This window comes from Catharus ustulatus, chromosome 1 (genome assembly GCF_009819885.2).
Source record: "Catharus ustulatus isolate bCatUst1 chromosome 1, bCatUst1.pri.v2, whole genome shotgun sequence".
Taxonomy (NCBI): Eukaryota; Metazoa; Chordata; class Aves; order Passeriformes; family Turdidae; genus Catharus; species Catharus ustulatus.
This window is the reverse complement of record NC_046221.1, coordinates 164,556,053-164,565,598: the sequence shown is the minus strand read 5'-3', so window position 1 is coordinate 164,565,598 and position 9,546 is coordinate 164,556,053. Positions and strand designations below refer to the sequence as shown.

General features: G+C 61.9%; 2 protein-coding genes across 2 annotated transcripts in view; both read left to right on the top strand.

The window, feature by feature from the left end:
- Window positions 1-9,546, top strand: part of LOC116994948 (erythroblast NAD(P)(+)--arginine ADP-ribosyltransferase-like) — a 268,873-nt gene that overhangs the window by 198,396 nt on the left and 60,931 nt on the right. The window lies entirely within an intron of this gene.
- Window positions 979-9,202, top strand: LOC116994685 (cytochrome c1, heme protein, mitochondrial-like). The gene is made up of 8 exons (XM_033056580.2): window positions 979-1,122; window positions 2,176-2,235; window positions 2,344-2,480; window positions 4,492-4,618; window positions 5,911-6,068; window positions 7,817-7,977; window positions 8,281-8,381; window positions 8,897-9,202. The coding sequence occupies exons 1-8, from the start codon at window positions 997-999 to the stop codon at window positions 8,999-9,001; spliced, it is 975 nt and encodes a 324-aa protein (XP_032912471.1). The 5' UTR covers window positions 979-996; the 3' UTR covers window positions 9,002-9,202.

Here is a 9,546-nt window from a genome sequence, read left to right as displayed (position 1 = left end):
ACACAGCTGTCCAGCAGGGACAGACCCATGGACAATCCCACAGAGGGACCCCCCGGACAGTGACAGCCCTGGATGGGCACAGGGAACCCACGGACAGACTGACAGACAGAGCCACGGACAGATAGGGCCACGGACAGACTGACAGACCCACGGACAGACACAACCCTGGACAGACACACAGACAGACAGAGCCACAGAGAGAGCCATGGACAGACTGACAGACCCACGGACAGAGCCATGGACAGACTGACAGAGCCCTGAACAGACCCACAGACAGACACGACACTGGACAGACCCACGGACAGACTGACAAACCCATGGACAGACAGAGCCCTGGACAGGCTGACAGACCCACAGACAGAGCCCAGAACAGACCCATGGACGGACAGAGCTCTGGACAGACCCAGGGACAGACCCACGGACAGAGCCACGGACAAAGCCCTGGACAGACCCTCGGACAGAGCTGCGGACAGACCCATGGACAGACACAACCCTGGACAGACACACAGACAGACTGACAGACAGACAGGGCCACACAGAGGCACAGATGAACCCACAGACAGACTGACAGAGCCCTGAACAGAGCCACGGACAGAGCCACGGACAGACTGACAGAGCCATGGACAGAGCTAGGGACAGACACAACCCTGGACAGACAGACTGACAGACAGAGCACTGGACACAGCCAGGGACAGACCCCAATGCCCCCCCCAGCACTGGGACCCCAAACTGGGAGAACTGGGAGGGGGCTGCAGGGGGCGGGGCTTTTTTATGGGCGTGGTTTTGTAGAGGGGCGTGGTTTGTTGAAATGGGCGTGGTTTTACTGAGGGGGCGTGGCCTACCCCCTCGCGCTTTTCCCGCCCTTCGCCAGGGGGCGCCGCAATTAAAAAAACCTCCAACCACTGCGGTAGTGTCACGTGTCCATCTTTGACGTCACTTCCTCTTTCCCCTGACGTCACTTCCGGGGCGTCGCGGCGCGTCCCCTCGACCTCGGCGATGGCGGCGCTGCGGGGCCTGCGGGGCCTGCCGGGGCTGCGGCGCCTCCCGGGCCCGCCGGGGCCCGGCCTCGCTCCCCGCGCGCTGCTGCGCCCGCGGGGCTGCCCCGACGGCGGCCCCGGCACGGTGAGTGCGGCCCGAGCGCCGCGGGAAGGTCACGGCGGGCGGCGGGGCGCGGGCCCGGGGCCGCCCCTCAGAGCCGCGCTCCGCCCGGGGAGCGGCCAAGGGACGCGCTTCGTCCCGGCCAAGGGGCCCGGGGTCCGTCTGCCCTGCCCGGGGTGTTCCGTTATCTCCCCCAGTGCTCCCCACCCCTGCCCGGGGTGCTCCGTTACCGTCCCCGGTGTCCCCCAGCCCTGCCCGGGGTGCTCCGTTACCTCCCCCGGTGTCCCCCAGCCCTGCCCCGGTGTCCCCCAGCCCTGCCCGGGTTCCATCGTTACCGTTCCCGGTGTCCCCGGTAGCTCCCCGAGCCCCGCCCGGTGCCCCCGGTCCCTTTGCCCATCCCACCCGGTGCCTCCGTTACTGTCCCGGTGCCTCCGTTACTGTCCCGGTGTCCCCGTTACTGTCCCGGTGCTCCCGGTGTGCCCCGCCCTGCCCTTGGCGGTGTCCTCTGCCCGCCCTTTGCGCTGTTCCCGCTCTTCCCTTCCCGGCATTTCTGCTATTCCCGGTGTCCCTGTGTCCCCCACAGGTGTCCCTGTCCTCTCTCCCAGGCCGTTCCCGGTCCCACCGTGCCCTGGCAGCCCTGGGGGTCCTGTCCTGGTGTCCCTGTGTCCCCTGACCCCACCCTGTGTCCCCCTCAGGTGTCTCTGTCCCTGTGTCCCCCTCAGGTGTCCCTGTGTCCCCAGGTGTCCCTGTGTCCCCTGACCCCTCTGTGTCCCCCCAGGTGTCCCTGTCCTCTCTCCCAGGCCGTTCCCGGTCCCGCCGTGCCCTGGCAGCCCTGGGGGTCCTGTCCCTGTGTCCCCTGACCCCTCTGTGTCCCCCCCAGGTGTCCCTGTCATCGCTCCCGGGCCGTTCCCGTCCCCGCCGTGCCCTGGGGGCCCTGTCCCTGTCCCTGTGTCCCCTGACCCCTCTGTGTCCCCCCCAGGTGTCCCTGTCCTCTCTCCCAGGCCGTTCCCGGTCCCGGCGGGCCCTGGCAGCCCTGGGGGTGCTGTCTCTGACCCCCCTGTGTCCCTGTCCCCCCAGGTGTCCCTGTCCTCATTCCCAGGCCGTTCCCGGTCCCGCCGTGCCCTGGCAGCCCTGGGGGTGCTGTCCCTGTGTCCCCTGACCCCTCTGTGTCCCTGTCCCCCCCAGGTGTCCCTGTCCTCTCTCCCAGGCCGTTCCCGTTCCCGCCGGGCCCTGGCAGCCCTGGGGGTCCTGGCCGGGGGGGGGTCCCTGGCCCTGGCGCTGTCCCTCGGGGGGAGCCCCCTGAGCGCGGGGGAGCTGGAGCTGCACCCCCCGAGCTTCCCCTGGAGCCACGGCGGGCCCCTGTCTGCCCTGGACCACGCCAGGTACGGGGGGGGGGGAAATGGGGGGGAATGGGGGGGTTTGGGGGGGTTTGGCGGGCCCCTGTCTGCCCTGGACCACGCCAGGTACGGGGGGGACAGAATGGGGGAATATGGGGGGCTTTGGGGGGTCCTGGGAGGGGTTTGGGGGGCCCCTGTCTGCCCTGGACCATGCCAGGTACGGGGGGGACAGAATGGGGGGGTCTGGGGGGGTTTGGGGGGGCCCCGGGGTGTCCTGGGGGTGTCCTGGGAGGGGTTTAGGGGGTCCTGGGGGTGCTGGACCACATCAGGTAATGGGGGGGCACAAAATGGGAGGGGTCCGGGGAGGTTTGGGGGAGTTCAGGGAGGGTTTGGGGGATCCTGGGGGGCTGGACCATGCCAGGTAAGGGGGAATGGGGGGTTTGGGGGGTCCTGAGGGGGTTTGGGGAGTCCTGGAGGGGTTTGGGGAGTCCTTGAAGGGTGCTGGGGGGCGTTTGGGGGTCCTGGAGGGGGTTTGGGGGGGGCTGAACCACACCGGGAATGGGGGTCTGGAGGGTTTGGGGAGTCCTGGGGACCCATTTGAGGGGTCCTGGGGGGTTTGGGGAGGGTCCTGGGGGTGTCCTGTGGGGGTTTGGGGGGTCCTGGGGACTGTTTGAGGGGTCCTGGGGGGTTTTAGGGGGGTCCTGGGGGCGTTTGGGGTTGCTGGACCACACCAGGTAATGGGGCAGGGGGGAAATGGGGGTGTTTGGGGGGTCCTGGGGGGGTTTTGAGATGTTTTTGGGGGTCCTGGACCATACCATGTGCCATGTGGGGGGAACCTGCAGAGATTTGGGGGGGTTTTGGGGGTCCCTGGACCATACCATGTGTCACAGGGGGAGCTGCAGAGATTTGGGGGGGGTTGGGGGTCCCTGGACCGTACCATGTGCCACAGGGGGGAGCAGCAGAGATTTGGGGGGGTCCTGGGGGTCCCTGGACCATACCATGTGCCATGTGGGAGGGGAGCTGCAGAGATTTGGGGGGGTTTGGGGGGGTCACTGGACCATACCATGTGCTGGGGGTGTCCTGGAGGGTCTGACCCCCCTTTCCCACAGTGTCCAGCCTCGTTTTGGGGAGATTTTGGGGTTTTTGGGGTCCCTGAGCTCCCCCTCATTCACCCCACAGTGTCTGCAGAGGGTTCCAGCCTCATTTTGGGGAGATTTTGGGGTTTTTGGGGTCCCTGAGCCCCCTCATTCACCCCACAGTGTCCCCAGGGGTTCCAGGTGTACCCCAGGTGTGTTTAGGGTTATTTTAGGTTTATTTTGGGGTTTCTCTCTAATCAGTATCCATAGAGGGTTCCAGGTGTACCCCAGGTGTGTGTGTGTGACATTTTAGGTTTATTTAGGATGATTGTTGGGGTTTTCTCCCCTCACAATGTCTGCAGGGGGTTCCAGGTGTGCCCCCAGGTGTGTGTAGGATGATTTATGTTTATTTAGGATGATTTTTGGGTTTCTGTCTCCCCAGTGTCCACAGAGGGTTCCAGGTGTACTGCCAGGTGTGTGTGGGATATTTTAGGTTTATTTAGGGTTATTTTGGGTTTCTCTCTCCCCTCAGTGTCTGCAGGGGGTTCCAGGTGTACCCCAGGTGTGTGTGGGATATTTTGGGATATTTTAGGATGATTTTGGGTTTCTGTCCCCTCAGTGTCCGCAGGGGGTTCCAGGTGTACCGCCAGGTGTGTGTGTGACATTTTGGGGTGATTCAGGTGTTATTTTGTGTCCCCAGTGTGCGCAGGGGGTTCCAGGTGTACCGCCAGGTGTGTGTGTGACATTTTGGGATGTTTTAGGATTATTTTGGGTTTCTGTCCCCTCACAGTGTGCGCAGAGGGTTCCAGGTGTACCGCCAGGTGTGTGTGGGATGATTTTGGGATATTTTAGGTTTATTTACAGTTATTTTTGGGTCTGTCTCTCCCCAGTGTCCGTAGAGGGTTCCAGGTGTACCGCCAGGTGTGTGGGGGGTGATTTAGGATGATTTAGGTTTATTTTGGGTTATTTTGTGTCCCCAGTGTCCGCAGGGGGTTCCAGGTGTACCGCCAGGTGTGCTCCGCCTGTCACTCCATGGAGTTCGTGGCTTTCCGCAGCCTCATCGGGGTCACCCACACCGAGGCCGAGGCCAAGGCGCTGGCAGAGGAGGTGACAGCTCAGTGACACCCCTGGGACACCCCTGGGACACCCCTGGGACACCCCTGGGACAACCCTGGGACACCCAGTGACACCCCTGGGACACCCCTGGGACACCCAGGGACACCCCTGGGACAGCCCTGGGACACCCAGTGACACCCCTGGGACACCCAGGGACACCCCTGGGACAGCCCTGGGACACCCAGTGACACCCCTGGGACACCCAGGGACACCCCTGGGACAGCCCTGGGACACCCAGTGACACCCCTGGGACACCCAGGGACACCCCTGGGACAGCCCTGGGACACCCAGTGACACCCCTGGGACACCCAGGGACACCCCTGGGACAGCCCTGGGACACCCAGTGACACCCCTGGGACACCCCTGGGACACCCAGGGACACCCCTGGGACAGCCCTGGGACACCCAGTGACACCCCTGGGACACCCAGGGACACCCCTGGGACACCCAGTGACACCCCTGGGACATCTCTATCACCCCTGGGACACCCCAGTGTCACCCCTGGGACACCCAGGGACACCCCTGGGACACCCCTGTGTCACCTCTGTCACCTGCAGTGTCACCTGCAGTGTCCCTGTCCTTGTCCTGCTGTCCCCAGTGTCCCTGTCCTGCTGTCCCTAGTGTCCCCACCCTGCCATTCCCAGTGTCCTGCTGTCCCCAGTGTCACTGTGTCCCTGTGCTGCTGTCCCCAGTGTCCCTGTGCTGCTGTCCCAGTGCTCTGATGTCCCCATGCTGCCACCCCTGGTGTCCCTGTGTCACCTGTCCTGTTATTCCTGCCACCCCTGGTGTCCCCATACTGCCAGCTCTGGTGTCCCTGTGTCACACCTGTGTCACCTGTCTGTGTCTCACCTGCCCAGGTGGAGGTGCAGGACGGCCCTGATGAGAACGGCGAGATGTTCATGGGGTCCCTGTGTCACACCTGTCCCTGTCACTGTGTCCCCTGTGTCACCTGTCTCTGTGTCACACCTGTCCCTGTGTCACTGCCCAGGTGGAGGTGCAGGATGGCCCCGATGAGAACGGCGAGATGTTCATGGGGTCCCTGTGTCACACCTGTGTCACCTGTCCCTGTCACTGTGTCCCCTGTGTCACCTGTCCCTGTGTCACACCTGTGTCTCACCTGTATCTCACCTGTGCAGGTGGAGGTGCAGGACGGCCCCGATGAGAACGGCGAGATGTTCATGGGGTCCCTGTGTCACCTGTCCCTGTCACTGTGTCCCCTGTCTCACCTGTGTCACCTGTCTCACCTGTCTCACCTGTCCCTGTGTCACCTGTGTCACTGCCCAGGTGGAGGTGCAGGACGGCCCCGATGAGAACGGCGAGATGTTCATGCGGCCGGGCAAGATCTCCGATTATTTCCCCAAGCCCTACCCCAACCCCGAGGCCGCGCGGGCGGCCAACAACGGCGCGCTACCGCCGGACCTGAGCTACATTGTCAATGCCAGGTACGGTGTGCTGAACAGGTACAGGTGTGCTATTGGGGTACAGGTACAGGTGTGGGGTACAGGTATGGCATTGGGGTCACCCAACAACGGCGCACCGCCCCCGGACCTGAGTTACATCGTCAATGCCAGGTACGGTACAGGTGTGCTGAACAGGTACAGGGTACAGGTACGGGTGTGCCATTGGGGTCACCCAACAACGGCGCCCTGCTGCCGGACCTGAGTTACATTGTCAATGCCAGGTGAGGGAACAGGTACAGGTATGCTATTGGGGTACAGGTACAGGGTACAGGTGTGATACTGGGGTCACCCAACAACGGCGCGCTGCCGCCTGACCTGAGTTACATTGTCAGTGCCAGGTGAGGGAACAGGTAACAGGGTACAGGTAATGGGGTACAGGTACAGGTGTGGGTTACAGGTACAGGTAACAGGGTACAGGTAATCAGGTACAGGTGTGCTATTGGGGCACAGGTACAGGTAATGGGGTACAAGTACAAGGAGTGGGGTACAGGTAATCAGGTAATGGGGTACAGGTACAGGTAATCAGGTACAGGTACAGGTGTGCTATTGGGGGCTCTGGGTGATTTTTGGGGTTCTGGAGTCTCCCTGTGAGCTCTGATCACACTGATCCTGTTATTGATCACTGATCGATTCTGGTATTGATCAGTTATTGATTCTGTTATTGATCCCATTGATCAGTTATCGATGAGTTATTGATTCTGTTATTGATCCCACTGATCGGGTATTGGTCAGCTATCAATCAGTTATTGATCAGTTATTGATCCGCAGGCACGGCGGTGAGGATTACGTGTTCTCCCTGCTGATGGGGTACTGTGACCCCGTTATTGATCAGTGATCAGTTACCAATCGGTGATCAGTTATCGATTATTGATCAGTTATCGGTTATTGATCAGTTATTGATCCGCAGGCACGGCGATGAGGATTACGTGTTCTCCCTGCTGACGGGGCACTGTGACCCCGTTATTGATCAGTGATCAGTTATTAATTATTGATCAGTTATCGGTTATTGATCAGTTATCGGTTATTGATCCGCAGGCACGGCGGTGAGGATTACGTGTTCTCCCTGCTGACGGGGTACTGTGACCCCGTTATTGATCAGGGATCAGTTACCGATCGGTGATCAGTTATCGGTTATTGATCAGTTATCGATTATTGATCAGTTATCGGTTATTGATCAGTTATTGATCCGCAGGCACGGCGGTGAGGATTACGTGTTCTCCCTGCTGACGGGGTACTGTGACCCCGTTATTGATCAGGGATCAGTTATTGATCAGTTATTGATTATTGATCAGTTATTGATCCGCAGGCACGGCGGTGAGGATTACGTGTTCTCCCTGCTGATGGGGCACTGTGACCCTGTTATTGATCAGTGATCAGTTACCAATCGGTGATCAGTTATCGATTATTGATCAGTTATCGGTTATTGATCAGTTATTGATCCGCAGGCACGGCGATGAGGATTACGTGTTCTCCCTGCTGACGGGGCACTGTGACCCCGTTATTGATCAGTGATCAGTTATTAATTATTGATCAGTTATCGGTTATTGATCAGTTATCGGTTATTGATCCGCAGGCACGGCGGTGAGGATTACGTGTTCTCCCTGCTGACGGGGCACTGTGACCCCGTTATTGATCAGGGATCAGTTACCGATCGGTGATCAGTTATTGATCAGTTATCGGCTATTGATCAGTTATCGGTTATCGGTTATTGATCGGATATTGATCCGCAGGCACGGCGGTGAGGATTACGTGTTCTCCCTGCTGACGGGGTACTGTGACCCCCCCGCGGGGGTGGCCCTGAGGGAGGGGCTCCATTACAACCCGTACTTCCCGGGCCAGGCCATCGGCATGGCCCCGCCCATCTACGACGAGGTGCTCGAGTACGACGACGGTGAGCGGGGGCTGGGGGGGAGGGGGGATTTGGGGGGGGGCTGAGGGGATTTGGGGGTCCTGGGAGGGTCTGACGGGTCCTCGGAGGGGGGGTCTGAGGGGATCTGGGGGAAATTAGGGGTCCTGGGAGGGGATCTGGGGGTGGGTCTCAGTGGGGTCTGGGGGCTCTGGAGGGTTCCCAGCAGGGTCTGGGGGGGTTCAGGGGGTTCCCAGCAGGGTCTGGGGTCTCAGGGGGGTTCAGGGGGTTCCCAGCAGGCTCTGGGGGTTCCCAGCAGGGTGTGACCCCCCTTTTTTCCCCCCCCAGGGACCCCCGCCACCATGTCCCAGATCGCCAAGGACGTTTGCACCTTCCTGCGCTGGGCGGCCGAGCCCGAGCACGACCACCGCAAGAGGATGGGGCTCAAGGTGGGCTGGGGGCTCAGGGAGGGGCTGGGGGACATGGGGAGCTCAGGGGGGGCTCAAGGTGGGGCTGGGGGGGCTTAAAGTGGGGCTGGGGGCTTTGGGGAGGGGCTAGGGGGGCTCAAGGTGGGGCTGGTGGGCTTAAAGTGGGGCTGGGGGCTCAGGGTGGGCTGGGGGGGCTATGGGGGGCTCAAGGTGGGGCTTTGGGGGCCTTAAAGTGGGGCTGGGGGCTTTGGGGAGGGGCTCAAGGTGGGGCTGGGGACTCAGAGTGGGGCTGGGCGGGCTTAAAGTGGGGCTGGGGGCTCTGGGAGGGCTGGGGGCTCAGGGTGGGGCTTGGGGGGGCTCAAGGGAGGCTGGGGGTTCAAGGTGGGGGCTCTGGAGGGGCTTGGGGGTCTCAAGGTGAAGCTGAAGCTTTGGGGGAGCTCAGGGGGGGTTGAAGACTTTGGGGGGGCTCAGGGACCCCCCGTGTGACCCCCATGTGCCCCCCTGACCCCCCCATGTCCCCCCCATTTCCCCCCCAGCTGCTGCTGCTCTCGGGGCTGCTGGTGCCGCTGCTCTGGTACGTCAAGAGGCACAAGTGGTCGGTGCTCAAGAGCAGGAAGATGATTTACCGGCCCCCCAAGTAGGGCCTGGCACCCCCACCCCGGGGCTCCGGGCCCCCCCCTCCCCAATTCCCAGCCCCCCGCTCCGGGGGGGGCAGGGAGGGGCTGGGACCCCCCCCCAGGAGGGGCATTGGGGGGTCCTGACCCCCCCCTCGTGTTCAACCGACCCCAACCTCGGCCCTGGGGGGGCTGCAGGGCTGGGAATAAACTGTGGGGTCACAGGAATGGTGTGGGGCTGGAATAAACTCTGGGGTCACAGGAATGGTGTGGGGCTGGAATAAACTGTGGGGTCACAGGAATGGTGTGGGGCTGGGATAAACTGTGGGGTCACAGGAATGGTGTGGGGCTGGAATAAACTGTGGGGTCACAGGAATGGTGTGGGGCTGGAATAAACTCTGGGGTCACAGGAATGGTGTGGGGCTGGAATAAACTCTGGGGTCACAGGAATGGTGTGGGGCTGGAATAAACTCTGGGGTCACAGGAATGGTGTGGGGCTGGAATAAACTGTGGGGTCACAGGAGAGCTGTGGGGCTGGAATAAACTGTGGGGTCACAGGAATGGTGTGGGGC